Source organism: Aptenodytes forsteri, unplaced genomic scaffold (assembly GCF_000699145.1).
Source record: "Aptenodytes forsteri isolate BGI_AS27 unplaced genomic scaffold, ASM69914v1 Scaffold93, whole genome shotgun sequence".
NCBI lineage: Eukaryota > Metazoa > Chordata > Aves > Sphenisciformes > Spheniscidae > Aptenodytes > Aptenodytes forsteri.
Genome location: NW_008794665.1, coordinates 6,035,086 through 6,049,324, shown reverse-complemented (window position 1 = coordinate 6,049,324; position 14,239 = coordinate 6,035,086). Strand labels below are relative to the sequence as shown.

The window sequence follows — 14,239 nt, the reverse complement described above, 5'->3', positions numbered from 1 at the left end:
CGCTACCGCACTACGAAGAGGGGGAGACGGGGGCATAAATGCGGCGTCCGTCCCCGTGGAGGAAGGAGAGAGCCGGAACAAACAGGGCTGGCGGGGGCCTGGGGGTGAGAGGTGCTCGCGGTAAGGTGGGGGTAGATCCGCGTTGTAGGAGCGGAGTCCTAACCTAATGAAGTTAACAGAACATCTCTTCTTTTAGAGAAAGTGCTCTAGAAGATAAAGTGTCACTCCACTGGAAAAGTGAAAATAACACCATTTCTGAAGTGAATGGTACAAAAGTATTCAGTTATGGTAAGAATATGAAAGCGATTATTTTATTTTGATGCTTATATGGACCTTCGTTACTGTGCTACTTGAATGTATCCTAACATCAATGACCTTAGCTTTTTGCAACGTCCCTGAACCTTTTTTTCTAACTTCATAATTCTGAAAGAGTACTATCGGGGCACACAGGATTTCGGTTTTAGTCAGTACCAGGAATGTGCTTTTGAAGTCTGCTTCCTGACGGACGTTGTTTTTTCTGTTCTAGTTCATGCTGTAGAGCGGTTTTGGAACATGAGCTGGATTCTTTTCATAAGAATTCCATTTACAAATGGACTAGACTAGGGCTAGTCCAGAGCATTTAGGGAGAAGGGGGTGGGGGAACCCACAACTGAAAAGTGCCTAGTGTGGATGTTAGGTCCTCATAACTAACTGCCTTGCTTTCAGTCTCTTCCTACCGATTCACTCGGTTAATATGAATGTAGCCACTACAAAGATTTTTCCCAAATTGTAGATTCAATAAAAGCATGCTCCAACCTAGGAGTTTTAACAAGTAGCCTGTCTTGTCAGGCTTATAATCCTCATAGATAAACTAGCCATAACTGGTTTTAGGATTAAATGGGATGACTGTTTAACTATGTCCATCATTCTTAGGTTTTTTTTGATCTGTCTGTTGGCTGTTCATTGTATCTTTCTTGGTCCTGGGTTTAATATTTATTTAAAAAAAAAAAAAGCCTGTGTTAGTAGTGTCACAACTACATTTTATGGTTGAATTGTCCTACAAACAATCTGATGCCCATTTATTGGATTTGAAGTCAACAATACTGAGTAAGATGACAGCTTGTTTTTGACTTGCAATACAATGGATTTACATGCTTTATTTTAATTTTTTTTTAAGATCGTGTCTTTCATTCAAGTGACAACACTCAGCAGTTATATGAAGGTGTAGCTGTTCCAATTATACAGTCAGCTGTGCAAGGTTACAATGGTAAGTTTTAAAACTGTGTTTAAATCCTGTTTGTAATGGTTATGTTTTACTAATTACTTATGAAATACATCTTTCTAGGCACAATTTTTGCTTATGGACAGACTGCTTCAGGGAAGACATACACAATGATGGGAAATGAAGATTCTGTGGGCATTATCCCTAAGGCAATTCAACATGTTTTCAAAATTATTTGTGAGGTGAGTAATTCCATTAATTTTAAGTTACTGAAAGGACTGGTATTCTTTCTGATTGTTACAGAAAAATTTATTTTAGTGTCAAGGAGCTTATGAAGAAAACGAATTTATATTGGACCATATGTTGCAGTTGCTTTGCTAGCCTTGCAAAGATGAGTGCTTAAAAAGAAAGATAATGGGACTCTTTCAGTTAGAATCAAATTGGTACAAAACTGAGGGGGGGTGTGTTAAACTTGCAAATATACTAAACCTTGATTACAAGTATAAATAGATGCTCACTCATTAATGTGGTAGATAAGGTAATGTGAAGCTTTGTGTTTGTTCTGCTATTTTAAAACTGAAAAATTAACAGTATTGAAGACTTTTAGTGGGAAGAATATGACACTAAATTTACTTATTTCAGGCTTTCAAAAGAATCATAGGTTAATTGCTCAGTGCTAATAGGAAGTAAGGAGAAGGTGTAAGTTAAAACAGTGATTTCCAAAACATCATATACAGAGCACTTGCTTCTGCCTTGAGGATTTCAGGTAGTCATTATCAGTTATGTGAAATGGTCACTGCTCCTTTGAGGAGGTGCAGAGTACATCAGGGGGTCTATAAAAGTAACTAAAGCCAAGGAAACTTTCCATGGTGCTGTAGTCCTTGAGTCCATTGTGCAGCCTTTCCTCACCCCAGTATTCTCTACCAGGGAGGCAGGAGAAGAAGCAGCAGCAGCAGCAGTAAAGTAAATCTAAGCAAGCAGAGAGAAGACTAGGCACACAGAGAGGAAAGAGCCTAAGCAGGAGGAAATTAGATATGGAAGTGGCATTTAAGTGGGGTGACTGTTGTCATACTTCTGTAGGGCAGTTATCTCACTTTTATAACCTACTAAAAGTGATATACCATTAATGCAGCTGGAAAGAGGTGGGATAGAAGAAAAATGATTCTGTATTGGTAGATGCTAACATGCAAAGAGGATGGGGGGGGAAGAAATTTGTGGAACAATATCCAAACGTATACCTCTGAGTTCAGAAAACTTGTGTTAAAAGGTGTTCATTGATTAGTCTTATTTTTTCTTTTTTCTTTTTTTTTTTTTAATTTGAACATTAGATTCCAGATAGAGAATTCTTGCTAAGGGTTTCTTACATGGAAATCTACAATGAAACCATTACAGATTTGCTCTGTGATATCAGGAAAAAGAAGCCTCTGGGAATTCGTGAGGATGTTAATGTAAGTGAATGTTACGTAATGCAAGTCTTGTATCTGCTTGGAGTAAAAGAAGTTCAGAAAAAAAAAAAAGCAGCCTTCAGAGGCATCTAGTTGAAGACTTTTCTGTGTCAAATTGTGTAGTTGTTATCTTCAGAATTACCAGAAGGACACTTGATGTAGTAGAGTAACAACAGTGAAGTTGGGCTTGCTGTTGCTGGTTTATCTTTATAAATGTTTGTAAATGTAGACTTAATCCCTTAAGTTTCCCAGGAGAGTATATTTTATTTAACTTTGACAGTGAATACATGGGAGTTGTCTAGCTAATAAAACTTCTACAAATGTGATATTAAGCCTCTAGCTCAATGTGTTAGAAGTCTTCAACAGATATACAGAGTTACTTTAACTTCATATCATCTACAAAGTAGATACACTTTTCTTCTACAGTAATCATAGAATAACCGTCAGACTAGAACTATTCAGTAAGATGATCAGTAGGGAAAAAAAAAATCTATATGAATGCCATCTTCAGTTTCTTTACATTAAGTTTTGTAGCAAATAATAAAAATTGGTGGTTTGGTTTGGGTCGGTTTTTTTCTTTCAACACCCTAAATGATCAATGCATTTGGAACTTGGCAAGAAGGGAGACTTATCAGTTGTATGATTATGGCTTTATAACATTTACTGAGAAATATACTCCTGGATTCCCTCAGAAAATGTCCAGAAGGATATTTCCCTTACCAGTTTTGTTTCTGGGAAACTTCCTAGATCTCTGTTTGATTCTTGTGCCTTTAGGCTACAGTTCTGATAAAGGTCTAAACTTCTCCATTCCTTGTGTTCAGAGTAAAAGGACATTCAACTGATATTGCTTCCTTTTAAGAAGGAAGCAAACTGGAATAAATACCATAACAATTGCTGGTAATGTTAACTTAATGTATTGAAGTGAGTTCTAGAGTTCAGTAAAATCTATTACTGTTTTTGCTCTTAAGAGGAATACGTATGTAGAAGATCTGATTGAAGAGGTGGTGTTTGCCCCAGAACAAGTTATGGAATGGATCAGAAAAGGAGAAAGTAAGTTGTTTAGCCAATGTCAGCTGCTATCTTAGAAAAGCCCTGATGAATCTGATATATCTAGAATCATGGGCTATCTCTTTGAGATTATATTCAGAAATCAATGTGTTTCAGAGTTTTAAAATTTTACTTTGTTATCTCCAGTTTATCAGAATATAAGCAGAAGTATTCTAATATTGCTTTTTGACAGAAAATCGCCATTATGGAGAAACAAAAATGAACGAACACAGCAGCCGTTCTCACACGATCTTCAGAATGGTAAAAACTGTTTCACTATTAGGAGCGTTTTTATTATTTTTGAAGTGACAAAAACTTTATTGCACCCTCTTCTTCTAGATCATTGAAAGCAGAGAACGAAGTGACCCTGCAAATGCAAACTGTGATGGAGCAGTGATGGTATCGCACTTGGTAAGCTGTACTCCGAGAAGTTATTAAATAGGCATTTAAGTTGAGAATTTACTGTTACCGCTTGTTTGAGAGAAGAATGTTGCTTTATAATGACATCATAAGCATGCTTAGTTGTTAACTTCTACCAGACATTTCTTAAGCAGAAATCATGTTTCTGATAATCTGTATAGAGGGAAACTCCTGGGATGTTATCTAGAGGATATCTTCCCACCAAAGGGAATTCTGACACGGGAATAGTTCCTAGACAATTTGTGCTGGATTGGGGAGTGTTATGCCCTTCCCAGGAGCCTAAGGGACTATTGTCAGAGTGCTCTTGCATTTTGTTAAACACAGCTTCCCCTACTGACAAGTTCCTGACCCCTACATGCAGTTCCTGACCACTGACAAGCCCAGTGAAATAACTTCTAAAGTGGGTTACCTTAAGGCTTCTCTTAGTCTCGGATTCAGTTGTTGTTAAAAGAACATGTGATCTACAGCTGCAATTGCCAGAAGATTGATTTTTTTCAAAAGTAACCCCACTTAGTATCTGTTTGGTGGATTACTAGTATATGAAACATCCCAAGCTGGGGGGAATACACTGCTGATGTCTAGGGGAGTGTTTTGGTTTCTGAAGCCTTCCCTAACCAGCCTTTCCTTGATTCCCAGAAAAGAATCCAAATCAACTGGAGGAATGAAATCAATATGAAAGTATTTGAGCTTGCTAAAATCTGCATGAGCATTCGTACTCGGAATTGGGAATAGCATTAAGTCAATCGCATTGTGGAAAGTGCTTTCTGTTCTGGCTTCATGTGGAAAAAGCTCTGGGATCTGAATGTAAACACTACCCATGCAGTATCTGAGCAAACTACTGCCTGCTTTTTTTTCTCACTGTAGCTTATGGGATCTACTCTTCTAACACCACCCCCCACCCTCTGCCCTGTCTCTGTTCCAACTGACTTTATAGTAACCCCTACTAACAGGGGGGAGATAGAGGGGGTTTTGGCCTTTTTGGTCTGTTGCTGCTTGGTGGAGTTAGTACAGGATTTTGCCCTTCTAAAACAGAAACCAATTAAAGTGAGGGCTACTTGCTCAGGCAAATCATTATGGGATGCTATAAAGTTCTAGTTGACTTTAAACCAGATTGAGTGAGGCTTTTCCTCTGGTTTTTAATTTCTTCCTTTCCTTATCCCCACATTGACAGGCAAGGAGAGACATACAGCTGATTCAGGACAGGGTGCTAGATAATCTCATCTAGGCTTGCTTTCCCATGAAAGACTGGACCAGATGATCTGTGGTTCTATGAAGCTTCCTACGGCTTTAATCTGTAGTTAACATTTCTGTATTGAGAAACTATGTTTATGTCTCTGTTACTGAGGGTAGGGGGAATTGCACTGCAAGTTTGAAATACTGTTCAGGGTGGTATTAATAGAGTTCATACAAACTTATTCCATGTCCTTATGTACCTTGAAAGTATTGTTTGGTATGTGTGTAGTAACATTATTGGGAGTAATCCATAGCTGACAGACCTCTTGCTTTTTTCTAACTGTAACTTTAGTTCATTAAATTCTTAGCAGAGATTTAGAATTAAGAAGTTCTGAAACTAAATTTCCTCAGAACTAACCTGTGAAATATTTAATGAATTTGCAGAACTTGGTAGATCTGGCAGGCAGTGAAAGAGCTAGTCAAACAGGATCTGAAGGTGAGTGTTAAATGAGGCTCTTCTGATGACCACTTCTGTTAATTAACCCTTATGAGAGACTATGATAGAAAGGAAATTATTTGATCTATGTGCTATTGTGTTACTTATTGTTTATAAATAATTTCTTTTCCCATTGGTAGGGCAGGATCTACTCAGGAAAATACTGAAAATGCTGTAAATTGCAAACAATTGGGTAGAAATGTGGCTTTTCTAGAATAGCAGGTCCAGCAACAGTCATGCACTGAACTAATAGAATGGAGATGAATCAGTAAACTTTCACCTGTAGTAAAGAAATCATTAGAAGCTTGTAGGGACTCATATGTAAAGGTAAAGAGTGCATAGGTGGCTCATTCTTTAGCTAAGAGGAAGTTTGATTGTTAACAACAGCATGAAGCTGCACGAAAATACCTTTATCATAAAAAATGATCCGAGAAGAACGCAAGTTAATATTCTCTCTTATAAGGAATAACTAGCCCAAAAGTTGTATCTAAGGCTGGTTTGGTATGCCTACACATGTAAATAAGGGCATTTGCAAAATTTAAACAGGAAACAAAATTAAAGATCTTATGGCCCCAGCAACTTACTATGTGAAGTGATTAATGTTTACTTGTGATAGATTACTATCGTATTTTGATGCATTTCGGCTATTACAAAGGATTTGATAACTGGCTGCTGCTGAGTCATAGTGCATTGTGGCACTTGAGATTTAACTCTTGGATAATCCCTCTGAGCATGACTAGCACAAAAGCTTGACAGGTTGAAAATGTATCTTAATGTTGTTTTAAATTTAAAAATAAAATAAAAATTACTGTGTGATACTTAGGTGTCCGACTGAAAGAAGGCTGCAATATAAACCGGAGCTTGTTCATTCTGGGTCAAGTTATCAAAAAACTTTGTGACGACCCTTCCGGGTAAGCACTTGTGTTTGTATACTTGTTTTAAGAGAAGTCACTAATAAACTAAGAAATTAAAATAGGATTATATATAAGGATTTTATATAGGTAACTATTTCAAATAACATATTACTTCTAGAAAAGATACTTACTGTGTTTTTTCTATACAAAAATATTAATTCTTTCTTTTTTTTTCTTTCCTCTTCTTCAGCTTCATAAATTACAGAGACAGCAAGCTGACTCGAATTCTGCAGAACTCCCTTGGAGGAAATGCGAAGACGGTTATTATTTGTACAATCACTCCTGTTTCTTTTGATGAAACGCTCAGTACTCTTCAGGTAAAACTCCTCACATGTTTTCAAGCATTATTCTGACTCAAGGCTTCATTGTAGACAGGTTGGAGGAGTGGAAAATGTAATCTGCTGGACCTGTAGTCACTTGAATCTTCTAAAGGTCCTCTGTGGACTTGGAACTTGGAATATCTGTTTTGTACACAGCATCTTTTCCCAGTCATCATCTTCTACTAGGTTGCCTAAGTAGAGCTTTCTGGCAGTTGGAGCAAAGCTCCTTCTTTCACCTTGCAGGCAGTAGATAACCTCTGTTTTCTCATTTGCCTTTTCCAAACACAGTTAGAACTACAAGTCTTTGCTAACGCAAGATGTTAGACAGGTCCTACAGGAAGGGAGGGTAACTGAACTATTCATGAACTGTATTTTTTAGGTAGGATTGTCTTGCTTTTTGGTGGTCTCTTGAGCTTTTTATTAATAAAAAATAACTTGGTATATTTCTGCTTAAATGTTAAGCTTCACTTTTTAGGTATTAATATCAAGCAAAGAAAACTTACCTTTTTGAAGCTTAGAATACATGAAAAATAAGCAAATGTAAATATTCGTGTCCTTTATTACATGTTGCTCCTTATCTGAAACTGTCCCTTTAATTCTGTTGAGAAATATGAGACAGAATAAGTCTTTAGAGAACAAATATATCAAACCTGTTGCCCATGAGAGAATATTCTTCCAGTTTGCCAATACAGCCAAAAGAATGAAGAATACTCCGAAAGTCAATGAAGTACTTGATGATGATGCCCTCCTGAAGAGATATCGCAAAGAAATTCTGGATTTGAAAAAGCAGCTGGAAGAAGTATGTAACAAACTTATTAAAATTAATTTATCCTTAGTACTGATAGCTATTTGGAAACACTTTGTTTTAAACCAAAACGAGTTAAATTTGGAGGGGTAGGTAAACTCCTTTAAAGTGATATCTGTCATTTCTATTGAGAGAGTCAAAATTCAAAAGGTGATGTGAAGTTTAGAACAACTGGTGATAGTCAACATATCTGTGTGAAAGCTAACATTGAATGAGGTCAACTAACTGAATTGCTTTCTTTCTGTAGGTTAATGTATTTAAGAAATAAAATTTGGCCTGCCCTATAGCACACTTTAATATTGCCACAGATCAAAAGGAATAATTAATTGCAATATAAGAAGTTATTGAAAGATTCCAACTTAATTCATATTTTTCCCCCTTACTGATGTTTAACTTCAGTTTGAGTTGCAAGAAGTTGCAACTGCGTAAGATCACTGGCAAAACTGATGTCACGTATAGGCAGAAGATACATTTTTGAAAATGAACAACAGTAACTTCCCACTAAACAGTGTGGTCTATCCTATGTTCATCTTTCTCCAAAAATCTATGGAGCTGAGGAGCACTCTTGCAAGTCTTGTTAGAGCATAGATCGTAATATAAAGCACAGGAAAATCACAATTCTGAACATGTTTTGGTGAATTAAATCATCAAAAGATGCTTTTTTTTCCAAATAAAAATTAGTCATGGGAAGTTTAAGAAAAAATAACTGACCTCTTATTTTTAAAAAGAATTAATTTGCAGTATAAACTCTCACCTAGAAGTGTGTTTGCTATCTTCTGAGATACTAGGTAGTGAGGAAAGTACTTAATTAAGTACAGAAGAGTTTGTTCCCATGTGAACTTCAAATTACTCTATTGTAAGCTTATAATAAAGTTGTCAAAAAAAAAAGCTACTGTAATGCAGTTGCCTTACAACAATAAATTTTCAGTACTTCAAATTTTAAGCTTATAATAAAGTTGTCAAAAAAAAAAGCTACTGTAATGCAGTTGCCTTACAACAGAATAAATTTTCAGTACTTCAAATTTTAAGAGACCACATGTATTAGAATAGGTTGCTGTTATTTGACAATTGAATCGTAGTTCTTAAAGAGCTTCAGGCTTCTGGCACCGTGGGAAGGTCATCTTAAACTGTTACACTTGAAAGAGTACTTTCTTGTCCTTAGAAAAATTTGAGGCTGTATTGTTTTGGGGAATTTTGAGCCCTTTAAATGCTAAGTCCACAGGTAAATTGTAGACTAAATTGTCAGTTTCATTGTTAAAGATTAAAGACAGCTCTTCCAGACTTAAAAGAATATATGTGTGTGGTTGTTTCTAAATATTAGTAACTGTGTATCTTAAAATGTCAGTTTGATTAATATTCTTTTTATGGAAGGTGTCTTCAAAGACTCAAATTCATGCAATGGAAAAAGACCAACTGGCCCAGCTGTTGGAAGAAAAAAATTCTCTTCAGAAAGTACAGGAAGATAGGATACGAAACTTAACTGAGATGCTGGTGACTTCTGCCTCGTTTTCCTCAAAACAGAATGCTAAAGTAAGCACCTGTCGTAGATTTTATTTGCTAACTCTGAAATACTTTGCAAAAGGTAATATTAAATATATAGGGTTATATTCACAATGAAGAATAAGTTTGATAGGCAATTTTCACGTAACTTCTTATTTTTAAAGGGGTAACTTTTAAAATAACTTCTGAGTGAGTATCAATTCAATGTTGCCTTGCAGTGAACAGACTGCAGAGACTTTTGCTTTCACTGTTATGCTGTAGTTTAATTTTGAAGAAACTGTAGAACATTGTCTAGTTAGCTGCTGGTACTTGTTACAGAACTAGCCTAATGCAACATCTACTCTCTACTTAGTGCTTTGGTTGTATCACTTTTTCTGTAAATACTTTTTTTCTAAAGGCCAAGAGAAGAAGAAGAGTTACTTGGGCTCCTGGTAAAATAAACCAGGCGAATGTGAGCTATTTTGAAGACTTTGAAAAACCAAGGCTGACTGAAACAAAAAAAATGAAAATGTCTCTGTCGGCACTACCAGATGTGGAGGATTGTAAGTATCTTCAGGAAAAAATAAGGAAACTCTGCAAAGCAGCTTTGAAATGAGAAATAATCCCTTTATAATAAACTTGTTAAAAAGCAAATTAATTTGCTAACAATACAAAAGCTACATTTAGTTGGCACTATACTACTCAAATTATGTTCCATGGAACCCAGTGTTGAAAGAGTTACCTGTAGCCCATAAGGAAATTACATTTGTCTGCCAGCAAATAATGCTGCCTGGAAGGGAAGTGGTTTTAGCACAATAATACCGGTAGTTCTTGTGCTGGAAAATAAGGTTCATTTTATTTAAAAAGTGGGAGCATGAGTCTTACTATCCCAGCGGAAATAACGTGTAGCAAATTCCTGTTGGATAACTTGCAAGCATTACTTAGTTTCCCAAAGGGTGTAAGTTGACTCTCTGATAGCACAAAAAAAAAAAAAAAAACAAACCAAAAACACCAAACTAAATGTCCCTGTACACACTTTCCAAGGAAATTCCCCCCCGTCCCCCCCTCTTCTGGATATTGAGCTTTTTAATTTGTTAAAACCAAAGGTAAGAGCTGTGAGGTGAAAGGGTCTGCAGATACTTCTGCTGTGCAGCCTACCCCAACCCCCCATTTTTTTGTAAAAGTAGCCAAAATTATTCTTAACACAGACTATCCATCCAAACCGTGTTCTCCCCCAAAAAGGAGGGGATAAAAAAATCCTCAACAAGAATAGAGAAGTCATTACTCAAAGATCAGATTGAGATACAGAGAAATTCAAGGACTTATTAGAGGAACGAGGGACAAAAAAAAGTTGAACCGAAGACAAGAGAATAATTGGACAGTATTGTTGCTGAATTGCATCTTCTTACAGCCTTGTTACCTATCCTTCTGTCAAGCTTTTTTGCTCAGGATCCTGTTGAGTGCTTTTCCTTGACACTTAAACACATTTCCTAGTCTGTAATTAGTATATATTTTAAATCTTGCAGGATACTGTTGAGTGGTTTTCCTTGACACTTAAACACATTTCCTAGTCTGTAATTAAGTATATATTCTGGATTTGGTTTAGTATTCAGTAACTTGTGATAAGGTGGTCAGCATAAGTGTAGGGACTGGATGTCAGTGTTGTTCCCTTTCATAAGAGAAAATCATGAGATTCAGAAGTCCTACTCAGTGTCCTACATCTTTGCCACTGAATGATTGTTTCCAATGTGGTAAAATTCTTTGATAAGAAAATTCTTGATGTCCAGTTTAAAATCTACTGCTACTCTGTATTTTTTAATACATCTTTCTTTTCAGCTATGTTAGAGAATTCTGAACATGACAACCAATGTCTGATGGTTCCTGATCAAACTTCGGATGTAGAATGGACTGCTGGACCTAACATGAATTGGGTAACATCATAATCTATTTCGGTTGTCTGATACAGTGCATATACATTACATGCTTCTCAGTAAGATCAGCCTTACTCTTCTGTAGAACACCAATATTCTTCTATGTGTCTCAAGAATTATTATAACTGGTTAGAAAATAAGTCTCTTGGTCATCTCTGAAGTTGTGGGATGGTTCTACGATTCTATGGTTTTGTGGCGAATGATCCAGTAAGCTTTGGTATTTAAACAGGACTAGCTGTGAAAAGGCAAGCAACAAGAATATGATACTAAACTTGCTTGATCTTGTAGATCAGTTAACTGAGAGTGATTCTTTTTCTAGACTCAGAGAGACTTTGAAGAATCTGTGCAACTCTGTGAAGCGTTAGCACTAGAAAAGGTAAGTCTGTTCTGTATTTTCTAGAAATGAGACTGACATTCCAACAACTTCTAAAGCTTCTTGTGCTGCTTTTTCAGGATATTGCTGTAAATGAGGTCAATGTCCTGCAAGCTAACTTTAACAACCTAGTATTGGAAAATGAGCAGTTGAAATCAGAAATAAATGAAATGAAAGAGAAACTGAAGGAAAAAATAGAAATGGATGAATTTGAAGCACTGGAAAAACAAACACAAAAAGATCATGAGGTAAGGTGCATTGAAATAAATACAGAGATAAGAATTCTCTATGCTTAAATGTTTTCTAGAGTTTATTAAGTGTATGTATACTTGGATGTTGATTCACAAACAGATGGTGTTATAAGCTATGTTCAGCAACAGAATGAATGAACCCAGGATTTAAGCTGGATTTACTCAGTGTAAAATTCAGACTTAAATATTTGGAGGGTCGCATACTGAAGTCTGGTTAAACATATATTTGTGTGTGTATATGTATTCATATATTATTTTTATATATGCATGATCTGAATTTCACTCTAGATTTCTGCAAGAGACAGTTGTTTTGCTGCATAAATACATTTTAGAACTGTTTTGAAGTTAAAGTATGGTTACTAAACCATATTTCACATTTCTTGTGCAAAACATCTTGGTTTACAATCCAAGATAGCTCTGGCTTTTGAGAATCCATTGAACTATGTGAGCATTAACTTTTAACATGTTATTTAACTTAGTAAGAAAATACTTTAAAATAATAGTGTGAATAGTAATGTCTGTGGAACACTGAAACATTGTATCTTGTGCCAGGAAATCAGAAAACATAAACCTACCTGCTGGATAACTCATGATATAGGAAATGCTGACTTTCAGTTCCCTTCACCTCCTTGTGCTGTTAGTGGAGCTGTACCTTGTTTGTCCAAATGTTTTATGCTCTGATTCTGTAACCTAAAATATGTATTACATGTATTAGGTTCTAGCTGCCCAAGGGCTAGATGGTGAAATAAGTCACAGCACAAAAAAACAAATAAAAAAAAAAACAAACCAAACAAAGCCCCCAAACTAACAACTTGAGGTATTAAGATATGGATGCATTATTCCATTTCTTTCCTGATACCTTCTCTACAGATTACTTGTACATGCTAGTCAGTTTAATATCCTCTGACCATGAAACTAAGGTTGAAGCTGAAGTTATCCTTTTGCATTGTTGTTTCAGGTTACAATTTAACAAGATCACCTCTCATTTCCATTGTGTTCCCTATGAAGATTTATGGATCTTAAACAAAATGGATCCATAACAGATTGATTTAGCTTGTATTCAAGACTCTTTTTAGAAGACCCTTTGTATGCTAGACTAATTGTGCCATCTTCCTTATCAGCCAACATTTAACAAATCCTTAGTTACTGTTTTCCCTGCAAAGCTTTTGTGTATCTAATAACAGATGCAATATTCTAAAGTAGCTTCTATTACAAGAACTGCTTTTTGAATGATTCATGTTTTCAGATAGGTATCTGAAGACAGTCCATAATGTAAGCATTTGTTGATACCCAGGTAGCAGATTAATTACAGCAATGCTGAAAGGTCACATACTTCACTAAATACATTAGTTGCAATCCATCAGTTTAAATCACCGCAGACATATATAGGTAAACTCTTATTCTAATGACATTAAATGACTTCTGACAGTAGTATTGTACCATATCTTCTACAACCGTCCTCTGTTTTTTAAGGTTACAGATTGGGTTTTCTTCTTGCTATTCTAACTACGTAGAAATACTCACAGGAGAGTGCTTGTTTTAAAGATTTTCACTGATCTTAAAAATATAGATTGGATTTTCTCATTACCTGTGCTTGTGACTACACAGAAGTACTTGTAGATGAGTGCTTGTTGTAAGCTTTTCTAACAAAGACCGAAAGAAAAGAGTTCTTCAATTTTAGAAGTGCTTTTCTCTCTGGTCTTCTACTTGTGCTTCCTTTCAGAGGATGCCACTGAATGTGTTCGTGGCTTGCTTTACCTCAACTTTGGCACCTTCTCATTCTTGTTAGTGAATAGATTAAATGATAAATATCTGCACTGTGTCATAAAAAGCTGCTTAACATGACTAGAATTTGAAATGACATATCTGTACAATTTCTGCATTAATTGCTTTGATCACATTGCTCTTGCTTCTCAGCTGTTGCAGATTAAATTGTACTTGAATCCTTTCTAATTACTGGGAAGCTAAAGAGAGCTTTGCATCTCATCTATCTATTTGAAAGAATATGTAGCAACTTGCTTTGTAGCTGTTTAAATAGATATGCGTGTGTATATATGGTTTGCCCACTAATAGAAAAGAAAACACAAGATAGACCTTGCTTATTTTCATGGTGTTGGCAACTAAAACTACTGGTGTGGGTGCTTTCTAACATCCTCTGCAATTTTGCTTCAATTTGCTCCACAGATACAACTAATGCATGAAATTACCAACTTAAAGAATCTAGTTTCAAATGCTGAAGTGTACAATGAGGAACTTGAGGTGAGCCTGTCCGTGAATTTACATGCAATATGACTTCTATGAAATGTGCTTGGTTTGTTTATCTTGAAATACTGTACCTGCTGAGGACAACCTAGACATCACTGGGCTCTGGTTAGTCTTACCAG

At 36.0% G+C, this 14,239-nt stretch overlaps 1 protein-coding gene across 1 annotated transcript in view; it reads left to right on the top strand.

Moving 5' to 3' along the window:
• Positions 1 to 14,239, top strand: part of CENPE (centromere protein E) — a 38,292-nt gene that overhangs the window by 366 nt on the left and 23,687 nt on the right. Inside the window, exons 2-18 of the mRNA XM_019470553.1 lie at positions 197 to 288; positions 1,157 to 1,246; positions 1,325 to 1,443; positions 2,530 to 2,649; positions 3,615 to 3,696; positions 3,887 to 3,954; positions 4,033 to 4,104; positions 5,731 to 5,782; positions 6,606 to 6,693; positions 6,887 to 7,013; positions 7,696 to 7,815; positions 9,193 to 9,351; positions 9,719 to 9,863; positions 11,137 to 11,231; positions 11,551 to 11,607; positions 11,685 to 11,852; positions 14,040 to 14,114. Coding sequence (XP_019326098.1) covers positions 197 to 288; positions 1,157 to 1,246; positions 1,325 to 1,443; positions 2,530 to 2,649; positions 3,615 to 3,696; positions 3,887 to 3,954; positions 4,033 to 4,104; positions 5,731 to 5,782; positions 6,606 to 6,693; positions 6,887 to 7,013; positions 7,696 to 7,815; positions 9,193 to 9,351; positions 9,719 to 9,863; positions 11,137 to 11,231; positions 11,551 to 11,607; positions 11,685 to 11,852; positions 14,040 to 14,114 — 1,729 coding nt within the window. The remainder of the gene's footprint in view (positions 1 to 196; positions 289 to 1,156; positions 1,247 to 1,324; positions 1,444 to 2,529; positions 2,650 to 3,614; positions 3,697 to 3,886; positions 3,955 to 4,032; positions 4,105 to 5,730; positions 5,783 to 6,605; positions 6,694 to 6,886; positions 7,014 to 7,695; positions 7,816 to 9,192; positions 9,352 to 9,718; positions 9,864 to 11,136; positions 11,232 to 11,550; positions 11,608 to 11,684; positions 11,853 to 14,039; positions 14,115 to 14,239) is intronic.